This window comes from Ixodes scapularis, unplaced genomic scaffold, assembly GCF_016920785.2.
Source record: "Ixodes scapularis isolate PalLabHiFi unplaced genomic scaffold, ASM1692078v2 PGA_scaffold4__175_contigs__length_147842914, whole genome shotgun sequence".
Classification (NCBI taxonomy): Eukaryota; Metazoa; Arthropoda; class Arachnida; order Ixodida; family Ixodidae; genus Ixodes; species Ixodes scapularis.
The window spans coordinates 102109911-102132300 of record NW_024609879.1 but is presented as its reverse complement, the minus strand read 5'-3'; the positions used below and the strand labels follow the sequence as shown (position 1 = coordinate 102132300).

At 46.9% G+C, this 22390-nt stretch overlaps 1 protein-coding gene across 1 annotated transcript in view; it reads left to right on the top strand.

Moving 5' to 3' along the window:
• The window catches only part of LOC115315308 (venom metalloproteinase antarease-like TtrivMP_A), a 79190-nt gene extending 57213 nt beyond the window's left edge, over positions 1–21977 (top strand). The window contains exons 10-14 of the mRNA XM_042293272.1: positions 2855–2904; positions 5991–6096; positions 9752–9895; positions 11130–11262; positions 21735–21977. Coding sequence (XP_042149206.1) covers positions 2855–2904; positions 5991–6096; positions 9752–9895; positions 11130–11262; positions 21735–21977 — 676 coding nt within the window. The remainder of the gene's footprint in view (positions 1–2854; positions 2905–5990; positions 6097–9751; positions 9896–11129; positions 11263–21734) is intronic.
• Positions 21978–22390: the final 413 nt, after the last annotated feature.

The following is a 22390-nucleotide window of genomic DNA, read 5'->3' as shown; positions in this document are numbered from 1 at the left end:
GTGGTTTTTACTCACTTTTACTGACTTTTCCCTCGTTTTAATGAACGCACGTAGAGATAAAATGACCTGTACTATAGTTGAAGGTTAAGAAAAACGAGACAAGGACCTTCCGCAAAGCCCCCCACCCTTTGCACTTTAGCAGGACGAACCCTGGAGAAGAGGCGAGGGAAATCGCTTCCTTTCCAGCGGTAATTGTGTTGTATGTATGTGAAAAGTAATTGTGTTGTATGTGTGTTTAGACAACCGGAAGTTAATCCCCCTCAACGGGTAACTTGACTTTCAGCTGTTCAAGAAAAATTTAGCCAGTACAGTAAAACCGCTAGATGGGGGTACTGCACGGAAATACTGGCGCTTACTGTATTTTCTAAATGTCAACCGTGCCTCTGGCCACACCACAGAGACACCAGTTTTTTTTTTTTTTTTTTGTTCGAAAAGACATCAAAGCATTATTTAAAACGAATAAACAGATTACCAGATTGCACTTGGTGGATGTTCCGAAATCTACTTGGAAGGTGATTACGTCTTCCTTCGCATAAAAACAGCGCCGCTCCGCCGAAGTACGGCGGCAAGCTGCGTGCGCGCGAGCCCTTGCGAACCTGGCCGAACCTTATTGCCTGTTTCTCTCGCCCCTATTCAACTCTTGCGAATTTGAAGCAAAGGTGAGTCATTCTTTTGCCTACTTTGGCATTGCGGAACCGGCAATCGGGCGTCTCAAAAGGTCAGGTAAAATAGCGTTGACGCCACCAAGTGACGAAGCTCAGAACCATGCCAGCCTCCTTGTAGACCTGCCAGGTGAGTTAAACATGAAGTCCCGGACGCGCTGAAGGCGCCGGGTCTCCCGAGACGCATCGCGCTTTCCGATGGTTGCTTTTGAGCGCTCGCTAGAATCGCCGTTTGGAACGAAAAATGTAGCCATCCGATTCAAAATACAAACGTGCGATTGCCAGTAGCAGATTTTGCTGGCCATTTTAACCTATTACTGAACGTGAGAGGCATATTTCAGGTTTTATTTCATAACCCCTTTAAAGGGATGCTGAGCCGAAATCTGAATTCCACCAAACACGCGACAAAAGCGTGCAACGGGATGCTACAAACACCAAAACATCACTCATGCAGCGATATCTCGAACGGATGACCGCATTTTTCGAAAAAAAGAGGCGCATTTGGCAGAAATGTCCCCGTCATGTTTCTCCGAGGACGAGAGGGGACGGCCTCGCGTTTCTTCGCCCTCGCGGCCTTGAGGGAGCGAAGCGATGAGAGGAGGAAACGAGGTATCTTGACGGTCACGCGTTTCGTCGGCCTGGTTCAATTTCGACCTAGTTTTCTAAAAATACGGCCGTCCATTCTAGATATTGCCTTACGAATAGTGTTGTAGGGGTTGTAGCGTCCCGCCTACATATCCAGCATTGTTTTTTCTGAAATCCAAATTTCGGTTCACCATCCCTTTAAGGTGAAACACGCAGTAAGTAATGACACTCGACGGCACGCCGGTACGATAGCCATCCAGATGAAAACGGCAGGGGTGGGGATTTAACCCAGGATCGCTGGGTTCTGCAGCGCGAGCTTCCGCTCAAAGCGTTCAAAGCTGAGGTGCGTTAAGAGCCGGGGTCACACTGCTTAACGCTGCTTCACACATGTACGTTGGCTGCGCTCGCATGCAACCGAAACGACAGTAACGACTAAGTTACCGGGACAGGTGTTCGCCGTACACAGCGTGGCAAGCGAGGCAAGGGGTATACCTTCGCGAAGCAATCCATGAGGGTTTTTGAGGTATTTTGGTCATTACGGTTGTTTCGGTTGCATGCAAACGCAAGCGTTGCAAATGTGTGAACCAGCGTTACGTATAAAAGACAGTCCTCATACAGCTTTGAAGGAGAGTCAGCGCGATATCCGTGCTTCGAATGCCGCACGGCAGTGAGTTCAAGAAGAAACTTGGCACGCGGCATTCCAACCACGGATACTGCGGTGATTCGTGTCTGCAGACTCTCTGTTGTATGATGTATGAGCAGTGTGACCCCGGCTAAACTGGCCATAAAATTAATTCTGGGCTGTCATAAATTGGGATTTTACTAATCCCATTTTGTTTAGTATACGCCAAAAGAAAACAAGTTCATGAGCGTTGGAAGCCAAAAGCCTGCTTTTCGGCACGAAAATGTGAAAATATAGCGGTCTATTTCTTACCTTATTTCATTCGAAAGCTTGCCGCCTTTTCACTCCGATACTTCCGCTGTTCCCAAGCACGTTATCCGAACAGAGTTCACACGCGTGCACTGGAGACAAGCACTGCGAGGCACTGGACGTCTGCGCTCGTTGACATTCAGTCCGTCGACGAATATTTGAAGTCGCGTTCGCGGCCAATAAGTGCCGTGAACGCAGTTATCGTTACTTGCGAACGCCCATGGCGTGCTTCAAAATCACGGCGGAAGCATGGAGCAACGGTACTAGATTAGATCACTTGTGGAAAACTCCCGCCCGCACCCCTCCCCCCTTCCCCCCCCCCCCCCCCCCCTCTCTGGGATGTCCCGTTCTCTACCTTGAGGAAAGGGTCACCCCTAACACACACACAAATACGCACACGCACGCACATAAAATATCAGTTATGAGGACGCCATTCTTTGTCTGCATCTGGCTCTCCAATGTGCTGTGTTATTGCCAAGGCCGTCAATTGCCAAGGCAAGCCCAAGCTTTGCTCTAACCACTCAAAAACTGATGTCTCCATTGTTGTGTTTCTTTTTGATTTAGCGAAAACGTTTGCAGCCGCTGCTCGGAAACTTTGGTGTGGGTTTATACGCATCTGCAGTTTCATTAGTGTAAATGTACAGAATCTAACGTTTTCTTCCTAACATTCGTTTAGGTTCAATATAATGGGATCAGGCACTCGCAAGAGTCAAGGCGACGTTTATGGTGAGTTCTACGGCTCTCTATCTCATTATTATGAAGACTGATTCGAGCAATAGTCAGTGTTGTCACAGACAAGTTAAGAAACGCGGGGTGTGGGCTATTGTGATCACGCCTCATGCTTTCGTTAGGCAAAATGCACCACCTAAATGTACATTCGCTGAAAGTTTGAGCTTTCTGTGTTCAGGCGCCTATATTTCCGGCTTTCTTTATAGTGCCAAGATTCATGGTGGACACCCTATATGATGTGTACTCGCCTATCAAATGGAATTTTCAGAACGATGATGCTTATCGCTTGCCTCCGAGCAGCGGTTTACCAGAAGGGGACCACTGGCACACCGTCATTGTTCTGTGTGGGCGGAGCTTTGCTTTTTGTGGGCGGGACCTCCTCGTCTGCAGGTTTTATAAGGGGAAAATTGCGAATGGGGGGATGGTGGCACCAGTGGCGGGGATGTAGGGTTGAGTTCACTCATGAAGTTCAAATATGCGAACTCAAGACTGCACCTTCCATAAAACCCTTATTGGAGTTTTAGAAGAAGAGTATAGACGCTTTTTCCGCGAACCAAACATGAGCTGCCATAACTGACTTTCTGCTGCCTCACAGAGATACCGACCAAACGAAATGGACAGGAACATATCTTCGCAAAGTTTGCGTACAGACCGTTTTCCGTGGCGGCCGCCATGTTTAATTCAGACGTAGCTGAGTTTGGGCAAAAGAGCAGATCAATTTATTTACCGATGAAAAGACGCTAGAATTCAAGGGATGCGTGCCAGGAGGTCTACTTTTTTGGCTATACTTTTTTTGTTGTAATTATGCTTAAACTATTGACTTTACGTTTCGTCGCCCAACCCAACTATGTCATATTTCAACATGGCGTCCGTCACAAAAATATGGTCTATAGTCGGTGACACGTTAAGAATGAGTTCAAAGCTCCTCCCACCTCTTTTGCTTGTTTGTTCATACTGTTAACCTCTTTTGAGATCGGGGTTAACAGTATGAATATGGGAATTTGCAATATGGGAATTTGCGATATGGGAATTTGCAATATGGGAACGTCCATGATGATAGGCGCGGGTCACTCGTGATCCGCGCGTTGCATAGTGGGACGTTTCCCATAATGACGTCACACGTGACGTCACGGTCACTCGTGAAGATCATGACGAAGGTCACGACCTTCACAATATAAAGATTACGTGAAAATACCAACCTTCACAGTGAAGGTCACGACCTTCACGAGGCCTTCACGAGTGACGTCTTGAGGGTTACTAGGGTCCCGAGCGTCACGAGTGACGACATGAGGGAGGAAGAGAGAGGATGAGGAAGGAGAGGGTATGGAGGAGGAGAAAAGGCATACCCGTCTCTCAGTACCATCCCCTCTTCCTCCTTAAGAGATGCGCTCTAATTCGGCATTACGGGGGGTTGTAAACGTGTCATTTTTTTATCGTTTTCGCAGGTGATAAAGTAAGATATACCAAATTATGGTGCGAAAAGCTTTCTAAAATTTCAACTTCCTCAACTCTTTCGACCTAATTCCGAGAAAGCAAATAGAAGTAAAAAATCAAATCCCTTTCAACTGACACTCTCGTTGGTGCGTTAACTATCTGAAAGAGATTTTTAAGTAAGGTTAACTCAATCAACGCCCGCTAGATACTGCAGGATGACTGAATGCTTTCCCATTTAATATTAGGGAGATTTAAATTTCCAGCTACAATAACCCATGAACTAGCGTGTACGTTTGTTAAGAGCTACTGATTAATGTCTTCAAAGGAAATATTGTTTTCAGGTTTGTTTCAAAACGCTCCAGCGATCAGGGAAGTAGAATAAATACTAACACGAACCCACAAGATTTCCACTCCGTTCATATCAGGCAAGTGATGAAACCGTATTTCCGCTTGAGCAGAGCGAACATTGGAAAGGGGGTGACCTCCTCTCCAGTGTTCGCCCTGCTGAAGTGGAAGGAGGTGGGAGGAGCTTCTACCTAACTCTTAACTTGTCACCGACGAGAAAAGACAATGACTTTGTGGTACCTTGATGGCAAAGAGCTTGTTGTGCGACAAGAAGGAAAGAAAACAAAAATAAAGGACAATTATTGCGGCGCTCATACAGAGCTCTATATGATGGCGTGGCTTTTAATGCGAAAGCATTGACTGTCTCATCGAACGAGCCGACGTCATCAGCTTTGAAACCGTGCAAAACGGCACCTAAATGAAACCGCGCGCAAAGATAGCCAATGGCACCTTTTACCTTTCGGTCCCATTGGCTGGTGCGCGTCGACGAGGCTCCCCTTGGCCGCCGCGCGTCAGTTTGTGTGGTGTCATCCCGACTGTGTTATCACACTGTTGTGTTATCACTAATCACCGCGTTCGCTCGCCTCTTAACGGTTGTACGGCGCGTGACAATATATACGACGCATGGAATAAACCAAGGGAACTACGTTGCTGTCTGTTCCTTCCTCGCGCCGCAAGGCGCACGACAGTTTGAACAATCGCTCACCCGCTGAAGCTGCGTGTCCGCGAAACAGCGGCTCCACCGTTCCACGCCCAAGGTCAGCGCGTTGTACGCCACAGATTAAAGAAGGGAGCGAAGGGCGGCGTGCGTGCTCTCGCATTCACAACTGATAAGTGCTTAGGTGTACTTCGAGCCTTTTACTTTAAAGGCCATGTCAAAATTTTAGAGTTACAGTTCGGCTGTCGTTGCATCTGACCACAATGAGTAACATTTTCAACGTTTTACACGTCTTGCATTCCCTTGTTGTGTTGTGAGCGGTTGTTTGGAGAGGACTTCACCAAACCGTCCTGCGAGGTGTCTACGCATTTTTTTTTAGATGTTCGGTGACGGTTGGGTTCACACTCGCAGTATAAGCGGTCGTTAACGACGGCATTCATTTCGGCACTCCAGTAATGAAAAACATTTTGTGTCACCTGTTATTCTGCACATATTGTCATGCTTTTCAACGAGTCAGTGCAGTCATGACTTAGTTGTTTTTTTATGCCAATAATGTGCACCGACTATTGCCTGAATGCTAATTTCAAGGACGGTGTCATTACTTCTAGAAAACTGCTTACTGCAATTTCTCTGCTTTGCACCGCAGGGTATGCTGTTCGAGGAGGCGTGTGCTCGAGAAATAAGTATGGCTTTGTTAAGGAGAACGGCAACTACGAAGGAGTAGAGATGGCAGCCGTAATCACCGCAAGACTGTGAGTTATTAGAGCCTGGTTCCCATAGCGTGTCATACAATGAACGCCGCCAAATATCCCATGACCGTTAACATCATTTTACAGAACACTGTTTTCTTACGTTGCTTTATGTTACGGGAGCTTACGCCGTCTTACGTTTCGAGTCACTGAAAATTTCGTGCATCATATCGAGTGTGGCAGCCAGTTCAATGAGTAGCGTCCCGCGAGACATACGAGCACGGATGTTTGCGTGACTCATAAATGTTTTGTTTTTATAGGGTTTTATTTTTTCTTTAAATTAAGGACATTATTTGGGGGTTGATTATTTTTCCGGAAACGGTGTTTTTCGGTGTTTATATTTATTGCCTGGTAAGAAATCGGAGCGTAGCGAAGATAATCTTAGTGTCAGCTGGGCAGGCGACCTTGGACAAATAGAATGAGGTGATTAATTAACACTTCACTTCTAAATTAGTATCTTTAAAACAAGGACTAAAAATAGGGGCCAGGTTGCCAGTGCAGCAGCCAACATAAAAGGCGACAAACAAAGACAATTTCACGTAAATAACTTGCACACAGGGTGATCCTCGGCGCCTTCACCAAAAGATTCAAAATTTTCAAATTAATTCAAATAATCTCAGACGCTCTTATGTTTCCGCACCTATGCCGACTGGCGCCCAAATCTGCTTTGAACTGGAGCCTGTTGGTCCCCAAATGGTCTGGGGTCCTTTCAGAAGCTTAAAGAAAACAGTACACGGCTGTAGATTTTGTGATTCACGCGACGTTACCACACCATGACGTTTCGGTAAAAGCCACTAGCCGAAACGTCACGCGACGTTTCGGCACCGTAACGTTTCGGTGGAAGTCGCGTGCCGAAACGTCACGCGACGTTTCGGCACCGTGACGTTTCGGTGGAAGTCGCGTGCCGAAACGTCACGCGACATTTTGGCACCATGACGTTTCGCTGGAAGTCACGTGCCGAAACTTCACGCGACGTTTCGGCACCGTGACGTTTTGGTGGAAGTCACGTGCCGAAACGTCACGCGACGTTTCGGCACCGTGACATTTTGGTGGAAGTCAAGTGCCGAAACGTCACGCGACATTTTGGCACCGTGACGTTTCGCTGGAAGTCACGTGCCGAAACTTCACGCGACGTTTCGGCACCGTGACGTTTTGGGGGCAGTCACATGCCGAAACGTCACGCGACGTTTTGGCACCGTGACATTTTGGTGGGAGTCACGTGCCGAAACGTCACGCGACATTTTGGCATTGTGACGTTTTGCTGGAAGTCACGTGTCGAAACTTCAAGCGACGTTTCGGCACCGTGACGTTTTGGGGGAAGTCACGTGCCGAAACGTCACGCGACGTTTCGGCACCGTGACATTTTGGTGGAAGTCACGTGCCGAACCATCACGCGATATTTTGGCACCGTGACGTTTCGCTGGAAGTCACGTGCCGAAACTTCACGCCACGTTTCGGCACCGTGACGTTTTGGGGGAAGTCACGTGCCGAAACGTCACGCGACGTTTCGGCACCGTGGCGTTTTGGTGCAAGTCACGTGCCGAAACGTCACGTGACATTTCGGTACCGTGACGTTTCGGTAGAAGTCCCGTGCCAAAACGTCGCGCGACGTTTCGGCACCGTGACATTTTGGTGGTAGTCACGGGCCGAAACGTCACGCCACATTTTGGCACCGTGACGTTTCGCTGGGTCACGTGCCGAAACTTCACGCGACGTTTCGGCACCGTGACGTTTTGGGGGAAGTCACATGCCGAAACGTCACGCGACGTTTCGGCACCGTGACATTTTGGTGGAAGTCACGTGCCGAAACGTCACGCGACATATGGCATTGTGACGTTTCGCTGGAAGTCACGTGCCGAAACTTCAAGCGACGTTTCGGCACCGTGACGTTTTGGGGGAAGTCACGTGCCGAGTCGTCACGCGACGTTTCGGCACCGTGACATTTTGGTGGAAGTCACGTGCCGAAACATCACGCGACATTTTGGCACCGTGACGTTTCGCTGGAAGTCACGTGCCGAAACTTCACGCGACGTTTCGGCACCGTGACGTTTTGGGGAAGTCATGAGCCGAAACGTCACGCGACGTTTCGGCACCGTGACGTTTCGGTAGAAGTCACATGCCGAAACGTGACGTGACATTTCGGTACCGTGACGTTTCGCTGAAACTTGGAAGTCACGTGCCGAAACTTCACGCGACGTTTTGGCACCGTGACGATTTGGTGGAGGTCACGTGCCGAAACGTCACGCGACGTTTTGGCACCGTGACGTTTTGGGGGAAGTCACATTTCGAAACGTCACGCGACGTTTCGGCACCATGACCTTTTGGTGGAAGTCACGTGCCGAAACGTTACGTGACATTTCGGTACCGTGACGTTTCGGTAGAAGTCACGTGCCGAAACGTCACTCGCGACGTTTCGGCACCATGGCGTTTCGGTGGAATAACGTGCCGAAATGTCGCGTGAAATTTCGCCACGTGATTTCCACCGAAACGTCACGGTGCCGAAACGTCGCGTGAGAACACGCGTTTCGCGCGTGAAAGTGGAGGGGGGAGGAGAGGGTACGGATGGGAAGGAGAGGTTTACCCTTTCCTCAGTATACCCTCCCCTACTCCTGCTCTTGCGCTCTTAATTGGCGTTACAGGAAGGTGTAAACGGCTTTAATTTTTTCTATCACGGCCTGTGGAACTTATCCCGTTACTCAAATACTTTAAAAAAAAATCATCTCAATACTGAGTATAGAAGACGGGGCAAGGGACGTGATTCTCAAGGAAAGAAGGAACCTAAAGGACAGTTAGTATGGGTATGGTAATGTTCAGAGCGACCACAAAAAAACAAAATGCTGCAGATAAAGAAGTCTTGAAATAAAAGTGGGGATTTTCCTTTTCAAGGGAGCTTGAATTTGGGTTTAATTATCTATCGGTTGTTTATTGATATTTACAAAGAACACGGAACCCTGCTCATAACGTAACGTAAGAAAACGTTAGCGCCGTCCTGTGAATGGGTATCTTCACGTTTCTGTGATCTCAACTCAGACCAAAGCCTAACGTATATGTGAAAAAAACAGGAATTATATTCTTATTCGCGTTTTCGCATCGTTGGCCTTGCGCCTGCTGCACACGATAACTTGAGCTCGCCCCTGTGCTTCACCCGTGCTTCAGGTCGTCATAACGCTCAGCAAGTTCGTAGTTGGAACCAGGTGTTTATTTGCGCTAATAAAAAAGTTGATTAGTTAATTTTACATTATTGTTTTGCCAATTAGTATGTTTTGTTTTGCAATGCCGGACGTCCGCCATGACTGGCAATTTGTTCCCTTGAGAGTTAATTTTTTCTAAAAAACCTATTATTAGGGATCTTTAAATCTCTTTGCAGAAACGCCCGGTATATGCAAACATGCGCAAATCACTAAAAGAGAGAGAGTTTCGTTGTTAAAAGCAGTATGAGGGCAAAGTTTACATGACAGCAACAGTAATTGGATAAATTGCTGAGTAAAGCAAAGAGCGAGTAATTATTTTTGAAGTTTTGTGTTTGTTCTTATTTTCGTGACGGAGCAGAAGTGAGTTGGCGGTTAGCAAATTTCTTGATGGACCGTTTTTATATTATGCCTATTTGTGGCGGATGGCTAAAGCTGCAAACGAACTCAAGCGTGTCCTCGTCTCGCAGGTTAGGTGCGGAGTATGACGGAAAAGCTGAAGCTTCTGGATGTCCCGAAGACGGCGGGTATTTTATGGGAACCGGAGAAATTTACACGCCCTACGCATTTTCCAATTGTTCAAGAAAGTTGATCAAGGAAACTCTGCAAAAACGGTAGTTGTATAAAATATTGCGCATAACGTCGAATCCAAAATGAAAAATGTCGGATCCAGTCCTGATCTAAATTTGGGCCTGAACAAATAATGTCAGGTTGAATCTGACTGATTGTTTTGTTTGCGGACTGGAGGTTTCTTCTTGCCCACTTTTTGATCCAGTGTCGATCAGGCATTTTCAATCCGGGTTAACTTGCTTCCAGGGGTCCAGATGGAATCCGGCCCTTCGGCTCCGGCGATGGATTAGGGTTAATCCATCGTCGCAGTCGAAAGACAAAATTCGACAGAGAAAAACCCGGGTACGCAACGCAAATATATTTATCTATTTTCGCTTTGACACTAGAAATGCAACCAAATGACATGTCGGCACTGCATTTAGGGTAAAATACAGGTGCGATACGTCTTTGAATGCCAACGAAAACGCTAAAAACAATTTTTCTTTGCAAGTGGTAGAATAAAAAGTCGCTCAAATTACCGTATAAAACGTAAAATGGGAGCAGGAAAAACAAACACAAGTAATATGTTTTAAATTATTCACTTATTTATTATTGCATCTCGCAAAGCTTGCCCCGCACACAACGCGAACTTGAAACCGTTCTGTAGAACGCAAACCAAGCTTCGGATTCAATATGAAACACTCGAGCACGCCCAGTCAATAATAAATCTGGTGCTTCCACACTACAAATATGAGTGAAAGACAAGGCGGAACTACATGTAGTGTTGAACAGCGGGATAAAGTTTTCCCGACGTCTCATGCCTTTAAAAAAGCTTAAAACAAGTTTAGTTGGCACGCAGTAGGCTGAAAATTTGCTAAAATTACCTTCTACAGCGTAAAAGGGGGAAACACCGGACACAAGTAATATGTTTTAAATTATCCACACGTTTATTAAAACATCACACACAGCCCACGTTGCATACAAGTGCGAACGTGAAACCGCTCTGTAGAACGCAAATCGTAAGAACTTTAGTTTTATCGGCTGAAACATCGCGGCGATTGTACAATAGAAGCCGGCAGGAAGAGGGCAAACGTCCGTAGCCTCGAGCTTCGGGAGGGTACAATCGGCCCTCACGATGAGAACAGCAAAATCCAAACATATAATCCAAGGTGACGGGTGTCCAACACACTAACGAGTGAAGCTGTCAGAAACCCTCAACGTCGCGTACACAAATGTACTACACACCTGTCACCAGAAACAGGACTTTTGTTTGGAACATTATATCTCGACTTCGTGCAGCATGGACTCCACTTGCCTCAACCGTAAAAACAAGTGGTCACCGGTCCACGGAAACAGAACATACATGGGTGAAGCCTTGTCGCCGAATGAATTCTGCTCATCACGCAACAAGAGTTTGAGTTATTGTCATCCGGTAAGTGCTTCCACATCGTTGATATACTAACACGGTCAACGTAGAGCATTTAAATTATTGAGTGCATGGTAAACGTAACTGTGCTACGTGTACGTTTATGCAGCCGCAAGTTAGTCAGTCCAATGGACGTCTGGTGTCTCAGCTGTAGATGAGCAATTTAGCCAGGGAGGTACAACCGCTAGCCTGGGGTCTTTAACGTGCACCACGCAGTAGTGATACACGATCGCACGCAGGTGCGATGCTCATCCATATCGAAGCGGGTGGGTGTGTGGATTGTACCCAGGATCCCTGGATTCTGCAGCGCAAGCTTTCGCTCCACGTGTTTCGAGCCAGGACCTGCTGCTCAGAGCTAGAGCGTACTAGAAAGTACGAGCGGGACGAGCTACAGGCTTCGCTCATGCTTTCAGTTGGACCTCAAAGTGTGGAAAGCGATCAGGTGAAACAAAGCCAAAACGAATGGAAGCGCCAACTTCGCAGCGTGCGATAGAGGCACGACACAAGGCAAAGGTCCTATTGGCAATATAGCCCTTAGGGGCTATATTGTATTTTTATGATTTTGACGTCAGAGGTAACGTCAAAGCACCACGACACGACGACGTAACGTTACGACGACGCCACGACGTCATCGTCGACTACGACGTTACGCGACGCCAAGATGCTGTCGTAAGGCCGTCGTGAAATCCCGTCGCGTCGTCCGTCGCAGTTGTAACGCAGTCGTGACATCCCGTTGAGGACAACGCCGTTACGCGACATCAAGTCGCCCTTGTAACGCGGTCATGACATCGCGTCGCGTTGAGGACGACGCTGTAACACGACACTAAGTCGCCGTTGCAACGGGGTCATGACGTCGCGCGCCGCGTCGAGGACGACGTGGACTTGGTCGTCGATGCCGACGTTGACGTCGACGCCCCGCACAACGTCAAACATCACTATGACGTCACGTTAACGCCGTCCTCACGTCATCGGTAACGTCAACGTCAAGACGAAGCCTTGACGGCGTGTAACGTCGCCTTCGCCAGCATCAACGTCGACGCGCAGTCACGATGAAGTCTTGATGTCGTGTAACGTCGTCGACGATGACGTCAACGTCGACGTCTTAAAGTTGTCAGGACGTCTTCGTGACGTCGAGTTGTGTCATGTCGACAACGACGTCGACGAACTAACACCAATCGTCCTAATGACGTCGCATTGACAAGGACTCCGTCATCTAGACGTCCCATGACGTTGTCGTTGTCGTCATCAACGTCAACGTTGACATCGTCGTCGTTGTCAATGCAATATGACGTCAGAAAGGAGTCTTCATGTCGTGTGACCAACGAGGTAGAGGGGCTTAGAGTGATAAACCGGAAGTTCAAAAGTGGCACCCCCCCCCCCGGTTGCCGCCATGTTGTACGCAAAAGTGACCACTCGTCACGTGACCCCACAACAGCCGTGACGTCATCGGTAGGATGGCAGCGCCCAGGGCTGGCGGATGCGAATTTCTTCGGTGCGCGGTAGCCGTGATGGGCAGCTGCTTTCCGACGACTTCGGGCTTTTTCGTGCTCGTTGATGTAGGTATGATGTGAAAACTTGAAGGAATGAGACTTTATACCCTTTTTGCGCTAGGTCGCTTTGGATATATGGATATCAACGCCTGTGAGACAGCATCAGCCGCATCGCCGTGCCGGTGCTCGGATTTCCGGATGCGTTCGAGGATCGATATAGAACTTTGAGTGCTTTCAGCATAAAATTTTCGCATTCTCTTAGCTTTGTTTGAACGTTGGAATGCCTGAGAATCGACGCGAAATGTATGCGTTGAACATAGGGCCTAGGGGAATTCGACTCAGCCCTAGGTAACTGCATAATCACAGCCAACGTTTAAGCGAGGAAGCTCCTGCGATTTTTACGTTTTCGACTTATCAACAATTTTATGATATAACTTCTAGCATAAAATATTCGCATTTTTCTAGCTTTGTTTGAACGTCTGAAAATCGAAGCGAAAGGCATACGTCGCGTCGCGTTGGGGCCTAGGGGAAGTTGTTTCAGCCCTGCGTCACCGAATAACCATAGAAACTTTTGGCGAGGGAGCTCCCGCCATCTTTAACCTATTGTGCTAATCGACGACTCTACATTCGATCGCTTTTTCCTCTTTTTTTGTGAGTGCGAAGTGCTTTTTTTTTCAGCTGCGAAAATGACGTTTCATTGATTGTGGGGATAAATAAATGGTTGCAGGCACCTGCTTCAAATCGATTCCACTTGCTATAAGAACCATCGTTTTAGTGTACGCATAGATAAACTGCACATTTTTTTCTTTCGTAGGATTTATTGCAGCAATACTTTTTTTTCATCAAGATCGCATTGTATTAGTCGGTCAATTATTTCCTTATTCTAATTACCTGGACAAGATTATTGAAATTTGTGTTCATGCCTTGCCCGAAGAGCAGTCTTGTTGAAAAATGTTGACTACCATCCCTTTCGGTCTCTCCAATTGACTTTTTTTTCAAAAGTGTGGGCTTCGCATTACCGTAACTTGGAAAAGGGCAACCGCCACAGCCCCCTCGAGCCAATCAGAAAGACGGAGTGAAGGTGTGTGACAAATCAGTGCAGACGAGCACTCTGATGATATGTTGTCATATGCCTCTCTCTAACGTGCATATTGAGTTGGCTCGCCGAGACTGTAGCCTGTGCCATTTCCCAAATTGTGATGGGACAAATTACAGTAGATACTACTCTAGTTGCCCAAGGTCTTCATACTTTGGACATTTGTTCGGCAATGTTATGTCCGCCATCACTGTGAACTCGGCTGAGCGCCTATTGAACTTGAATTATGCATTAACGTTCGACGTGAACTGGGGCCCATTCGTGTGCTTTACGCCGAAAAACAATAGGTGACAGTTGTGTTGCTTGATGGGGTTTTGCAAAGGGTCTATTGTGTCATACCTATAGGAAGTGTCCTGCTATATAACAATGCATCAACACATACTATTAAACTAGATGCTCAGAGATGCTCAGAGGTCTATTAGTTTTTGCAATTAACAAGTTACAGCAGAGTGTTTTAATGTTATTATCATGTATGTAGTTTTAAGCATCCTCTCTGCAATGCCTACAAAGGCCCCTGGAGGGAATAAATTTATAAATGACATTTTCACATCACTGGAGTTGGTTTTTGAATGCGTCACATGTTCATGAATAGTGGAACGAGTGCAGCCCAGTGCAACCGGTCTGCCAGTCTGGTATGTCCCATTAATTAATATGGAGGGGTCAGAGATGCGAGTGTCCTCAAAAGGTCCAGCACGCGTGGTGAACACAATTCTTTGCATATAGACTGTGAAAATGTAAAGACGAGCGGAAATATGTTTATTTCATTAGTGTATCAAATATGTTTATTTCCAGATGATTACGTAATTATTGGTTCTTTGCAAATGGTTCTATAACGAGTTCTTTCTGCGACAGTCTTGTGTCAGGTGTTCAGTCGTTGAGTACCTGTGCTCTTTGTTGCCGGATGACGCTCCTGGCAATTCAGTTTGGTCGAGTGGCAACTTTGAACGGTTGATGCCGTCTTGTAATCATACGTCATGTGCAGTCACTGACACGTGATGCACATGAAGCTGCAGGGCTGGCTTCTAATCCGCACATTTTCCTGATAGTTTTCAGCACCAATGAAGCAAGCTCGAGCATGTATTGCTTACGTGGCTGCGCCTTTTGCTGTACCATTGACCAGATAGCTGGCAATAATGTTTGTTTGCTATCCTAGCCATTTTACTTCCATTTCGTAATGGCAATTTTTTCAGCATCCCGCGACCACTGCAACTTGTGTAAGTCTCGTGTGGCAAAGTAAAGTCTGGTGATGCTTGGAGTCCACTTTCGAGAACAACCAACCATTCTATTTCTTCAAGTCACTCAGCGGCACTCTCCCTCAAAGTTGGAAATTGTGTGCTTCGTGACGTGGACACAGATAATTAGTGTCAGAAAATTATTAGGTATTGTCCTTGGACAACACACGACACCAAATCAACTGTCGTTGCATTGCCGCTCACTTGCTTTGTCGTGCTCACCTCCCGTCGAGGTGAAGGGGATCAGGAGCTTCGGGGTAATGTCGGCACCAGGGACAAAAGCCGCCATTGATAATCCTCAATATTTCGCTGACGCTCGTCGAGACGTGGTCGAGGGTCGTTCGGCACGAACCCTTGCAGGCCCATTCATTGGTACGGGCATCTTCAGTAGACATAGTCGGCCTCATGCAGTGGTAGCAATGTGGTTTTAGGTTGACCATTCGCAGCACCTCCGTTTTCCTCGGTGTGCTTTGTTCAGCGCGGACCTACACTGGTTCTCCCCGATGTCGGGAATGCTTCTGCGTTGGGGTGTCTCGTTGAATTGGCATTGAACAGTAACGGGCAGCCGGTGGCGGTCATTGCGACTTTCTGGCATAATTGGCCCTCGGTTCGTCAGATTCCGCTTCGCTCAAAGAAGTCTTCAGTTGAAATGCCTGTCGAACTTGTTCCGAAACAAACTCGGCAATCAAAATAAAAGCCGGGCAACTGATGGCAGTAAGTAGCTTCCTGATCTTCTCCCGGACAACGTCCTGGAGGATGTCGCGGATGCCTGGGAGGCTGGAGTCCAAGTTTTAGCTGGATGACTCGAGTGCCGAGACGCTGGGGAGTTGTTGATATTAACAGGCTCGGGCCTGCAGTCTACATTCAATGTTAGAAGCCTCGGTGATATGGACCCTTCGACTATTGTCGTGGGGCTGCGGACAAGGCTGCCGAAGGTGTCGTCTATCACATGAGGGACATGGGATTCTTAACTTCTTGTCTTCTGTAGCATCAGGGTTGGCGCAGGTGCTCGATCAGGCGCAAAACACCCTCCACGAAGGCGGTGACGCTATCGTTGGGGCCGTGTCCTGGACATAATCAGGAATTTGCCTCTCTCTCGTCAAAGTTGGCTGATGAACGTGCACTTAAGCTCGATCTGGCAAGCTTCTCAGGACGTTAAGGAGGATTCGTGGTTCTCAAACCAGTGCCTGACAGTTTCTTTCACGAGAAGTATAGGCTCCACAGGAGCTGGTTGTCCGTCTACCCACTGTGGCGGGCGACACGGTCCTGTTGAATCCAGCCCTCGACGTCTCCATACACCTTGCGTGAAAAGGCATCGGAGTGCGACGTGCGCGACGGGCATGCAAACGATGTTGGGAGCAGACGCGGTTTCCTGCTACAGGTTTGTCATTGTTGGCTTAGTCAGCTTCGGTTTTTCTGGCAAAAGACCGTATTCCGGTGGTTCTTGCTGGTAGCAGCGACTGGCTTGGATGTCGGGTCCTTCGTGGTGCATTTCCGAAGTTCGTCCCTGTGGTACTGGCTCGTCTTGCGATTTTTCTGCCAGGCTTGGGATAAGCCTTGGCTTACGGCTCGCCGGGGGTTTAAGACGCGGGATAATCCGCGACCCGTGTCTTGTTGTCGGGCAACTCGGCTGGGGAGCCGCTAGGGTCCACACAGAGCGAAGGGTTATAGGTAAAGTGCGCAGCACCTCCACCAGAACATGCGATGACAGCTTAGTTTAGCCTGGAACTTTCCAGAATAGTAAATATGGATAGAAAATAGGAATGGAGAAAGCATCCGTTAAAATATAACAAAACAGACAGAAGAGAGTCTATCCTAACCACTAAAGAAGCTGCATTCTATCCGAATAAATCCTCTCCTTCCGGTGTTTGGCGACTGCCGTGGACGAGCTGAACTGAAATGGATGTGCGACCCCTTTTCCGGTAATGAGCCGCTGCACACTATCGTCGCAAAGCGGCGTGAACGGGTGGACTGGGTAGGTAACACGCGCGATGAAATGTCCATACAGCTTGCAATACGCGTAACGAGTGGTGATGAAACTTTTGTGTCGACGAAACGTGTGACAGACCAGCGGAATCAATACAAACTGCCACACCTTTCCTCCGTGAAAGTGCACGTCTACGCCAGAACAGTTTAGGAAGCAGCACAGCACAGGAACTACCAGCTTGAAGGCAGCTCTTCGGTGCGCCGCACAACCAAAGTGAGCCTTCGGTCATTTGAACGAAGCGGCACCACAATTGCACAATGCCAAGCGCGACTCACGCAATGTCCATCGCTAAACTGTGTATCCAAAATATTGCACACGCTTCACAGCAGACCTCGAAGATTCCGATGGTCAACGAGAGCACGGAAACGTCGCCTTAAAATTTATCCTAGCGGTATCCTATTCAATCCGAGGCCCGAGCAACGTGGGGCCGATTGTCTCTTTCACGGCAATATCCCTTTCGGTCACTAGCGAAATGCATACCGTTCCTCCGTATTTTCACCCCATACGTACATCAGACATCACGCTGAATTCTGCAGTCGCTATCGACCGGTCTCATATAACGGCTTCCGCGTCTGAAATTAACTCGCCGAGACGAACGACAACGAACAAAGCAACCGACAAGCTCCGGCCCAGCTGAGGCCAGCTGCTGCCTGGGCGCTGCCATCTTTCCTGTGACGTCACGTGTTTGGGTTGGTCACGTGACGAGTGGTTAAACAGGTTAAATTTGCGTACAATAGCAGCGGCCTTATGGGGGTCACTTTCGAGCGCAGACCGGAACCCCGGTCTGCGCTCAACGTCGATGACGACGTACGTCGATGACGACGTTGACGTCAAGGCGTCGTCCTGATGTCGCATGGCGTTGTGATAAGTGAAATCGCGGTGACTTTATGTGCGTGACTACCGACGTCTAAGTTGTATAAAAAATGTGGTCCGGCGTTTTATTGTTTCTTTGATCTTGACCGGTGTTCCAGGCGAGCTTGAGTTTAAAACGAAACGCGTTTTCTATAAAAAAAAAACAAACAAACAAAAAAAACTGTTAATCCAAATCACTTCGCTCGAGCGCCCGAGAGGGCGCTACGAGCGAAGTGGCTTGGATTAACCGGTATCCGAGCTGTAGTCGTTTTTTGTTTCCTGTCGTTCTCAGTCACGTGGGTTCCGCATCTGGTATGCGAAACAAAAATATTAATACTTTTCAACCTGGAATATCCGAGATATGATAGATGAGGCAAAACAAGAATATATGACAATCACGCATTTTTGTAAACACATTCTAGCGGCGTGGAGAGACCAAAATGATGCTTTACCGCATACCAGAAGGGACGACATTCAAGAGGGCTGCACCCTTGTGAAAAAGGTGTAGACTCCGTTAACCATTAAGCTGAGACTAGAAGCTCTGCCTTTTGCGCGAGCTCACTGGCATCCGCGATGCTTTGGTTTCGCGGGCCTGCGCGTTCACACTTGTGTTAGCAAGGCCAGAAAGCTCGCGCTGAAGGCGGAGCCTCTAGTCTATGTTTAATGGTGAACGGATTATAGTGTGCGCTTACTGTGCACTAAAGCAACTGAATCGTGGGAATGTAGCGCCAAGCTCCCCATATAACCGCAACTTTAGCTAATGAAATGAACAATCTCTTCTTGACCTCTCAATTCTTGGTAAGCCTATCCAAATTCGTTGGTGAAGGGTAGCTTTTAACGCCTTTTCCACATGGTCGCAGTCATCTTGATTGTCGTCACTTCTGGTAGGCGGTGAAGCATCGTTTTGATCTCTCCACGCCGCTGGACGCTGTCTACAAAACCATACGTGATTATCACAGATTCTTGTTTTGCCTCACCCATATTTTCTCGCATATTTCAAGTTGAAATGTTTTATTATTTTTTCGTCCCGCATACCATATACGAAACCCACGTGACTGAGAAAGACAGAAAAAAAACAAAAAAACAAAGTCTATAGAGACGTACGTTTCTTGTATACCGAAATTTTGCTATCCACACATTGGCTATAGAAGCGCACATCTTCGTACCACCACCAGATGCGGTGTCGGTGCTTGGAGGCATTAAAAAATAATTTTTCCCTTCCTCTCTCCGATGTCAGGAGACAATTGATTACAGAGATTCGTGCAGGCTTTACTTTTTTTTTTTTTTTTATAAAACATGAACTATCAATCATTCAAACCGTTTTGAAATGCACAAGAAGAACAATATAATTGTAAGAGATCCTTGGAGATGGGCATGATTGATAAGTTGATTCCATACAGTGCCAAAGACGTTCATATTGGCGAGGAACGCCTTCGGTGTGATGATGCTCCATGCCGATATTGGTGCGACTGGATTAGAACGACCTTTTGAAGTTTCGAAGATTTGAATTGGTGGATTGGAGATTGTCGTAGCAACGGGGACCGATTAGCCAATCGCCTCGCGAGGTTCTAGTCGTCTCTATGTTAGTATTTGTTTGTGTTCGGCTAGCAAGCAGGGAATGCAATTGGCGCTTAAAAAAATTGGGGTGTCAACATGTTTATACAGCCTGAACTTGCTTATATCAACGGGCGAATTGTCTCTCAGCTGAAGATGAGACATTTATCGAGTGCTGTACAACCGCTAGCCTGGGGCCTATAGCGTGCAACACGCAATTGTGATACACCACCGCACGCCGGTACGATGCTCATCCAGATCGAAACAGGCAGGGGTGGGGATTGAACCCAGGATCCCTGGGTTCTGCAGCGCGAGCTTCCGCTCCGCCTAGTGATTTCCCTCCCCCCCCCCCCTCCTCCCCCCCCCCCTTGTTTTTCCGAAGGCACCCTTTTAATTCACAACGACTCCTTTATTCTTATTTTTTTTGATAAGAAATCGCAGGTTTCGTTTTTTTAATATTAGCCGGTCTTGGAGGGGAAAAAAAAAACAGTCTCGAAAATAAAGCAATATGCTGATATCACCTTAACCAGCCTCGGAAAAAAAAAAAAAGATATGCTTTTATTAACCGCGTAGATAGCGAATTTCGCCTGATCATTTATATTATTATTGCCAAAAATATTGCCATATATATTATATTGCCAAAAAATAAATAAAAGGAGTTCCAATATGTCATTCGCGGAACACCTGATGTGATAGGCATTAAGAGTAACCATTAACGGTCACATTTATTGGAGATATTGTAGGTACGACTTTAAGAGCATCAACGTATGACCTTGGATGTAAAAAATTTTAAGTTTTTTTTTAGATATAAGATTCTATGATTGAGGCTGTCAAATGACTTTGCAGAGTCTAAAAAGACCCCAAGGACCAACGTCTTGCTTTTAAATATGTTTACAATAACTTTTTCTTTTCGGTAGGGCTGTTTTAATAAAAAAATTATTCGTAAAAAAAAAAAAAAAAAAAAAAAACGTTGGTGAAGTTAAGACATTCCATTTGTTCGAAAAGTCTACTAATCGATGATAAAATATTTTTCCAAAGCTTTCGTGGAAACATGGAAGAACAGGTCCATAATAACCTATCTCATTTTTGCATCTTTTTTATAGTACAGATACTTTTGGATTTGTTTCCTTTGGGGAATACACAGGCTTCAAAAAAGAGGTTGAAAATATACGATAATCAAAGCAATTACGTTAACAATATTTTTAAATTGGTGAATTTGCATCCCGTTACAATCCCTGCTAGCGCTATTTTCCAGGTGCGTAATCATATTAGTGACTTCAGAATCAGTACATGGTCCCGCTAACTTTGATAAAGATACCTGATACTCAGCTTAAGCCTTTCCATATGCATCGTATTGCTAACGCGTATCGTTATCAAAGTGCAAATACTATCTACCAAAGCTCCCTGAAAACGGTTTCCATGTGCTCACGATCTGAGAAGTGGATCCGATCATTACAAGATAGGAAATACACCCATGCAAGAGAAGCATGTCGAGAAACAACATTGCGTATTCACCTTTACGTTGATGCCTCTTGTTTTGAGGTGCAACCCGATTCCGAAAGCCTTCTGCTATTTCAGTCCGCGCTTACTCGGACCAGGCGCGGAACGCAGGAATCGGTGACATGATGCTCAGGTGGTATACACAGTCTGGGGACGAAAATCGGGATTCAGTCCGTCGTGTGTTGGCCATTATAAGCAGCAGAGGGTTGAGCACCTTGTCTGCCAACGTAATACATTTCACCCAACAGCAAGTGACCAAGAATTCTCTTTAGGTGCCGATTAATTTGGAGGATTGGGTGTCCCCCATTTTTTTTTTTTTTACCGTGTCTTCATTTTTTTAAAACTAGAATCGGTGGTTGAGTGAATTACCGCATCGCAGCCCTGAGCGCGTAGAGCGCAAACTCGCGTTGCAGAACCTAGATATCCTAGGTTCAATCACCACCTCCGCCCGTTTCGATCTGGATGAGCATCGTACTGGCGTACGGTCGTGTATCACTACTGCGTGATACACGTTAAGGACCCCAGGCTAGAAGGTCTACTGCACTGGCTAGATTTTTCATTTATGACCAGGGAGACAAGTCGCCCGTTGAGGCAGACTAAGTTCAAGGCTGTATAAACGTACACACGATACAACTATCATTATTCATGCTGTCTGGTGACTCAAACCAGGAAGAATATTTTCTGACAGATTCTCGCTAGTATACGTATTGAAATTGACATTGCGAGAGTCCCGTTTGTATTAACAGTAGCGACTCTGCTTTTTGTAGGAGTATAACCTCCTGCCCTCTACCTGCACGGTGGACTGCTGCGAGTGGAACGGGCATACAAAAAGGAAAATTTGGACCTATTTCGGTCTGGACGGAATGGCCTGCCGTTCTTTCTTCGAAACGTATAATACTGTTGGCGTGAGTTACAACGCTTTTACATCCAAACTCATCATTTTATGTGCCGATTTTTACAATCCACCCGCTTGGAGTGGAAAACTGGCGTGCGGGGAAGGAAAGCAGTGAATAATTTACGCAAAACTTGGCGCAATGAGTCGGGGTAAGCGGCGGTGATACTGCTAATAGATTATGCCAAACGAAGTCTGCAGACGTTATCTGAGGTGTGTTTTTTTCCTTTCATGGCGGTCATAAAGAAAACTGTCTGCGGACATCCCCGAAGCGTATAGCATGAAGCAAACATACTTGGAACATTCTTGAGCCGTGTCCGCAGATTTTTTTGTCATGGTATCCGGAGAAAACGCCGTACCTTTTGTATGATGGAGCAGCCTGACTGCGGCTTCACTTCGGCTCTACCCTCAGTTTGTGCTAAGCCTCAATTGGGCTTAGCCCCTCGAGGTACATGAAGTTTCATTTCAGCTGTAACTTCCGATTCGGCTTATACAGCTTGCATTGGAATTAAGCGGGCCAGTTCGACTCAA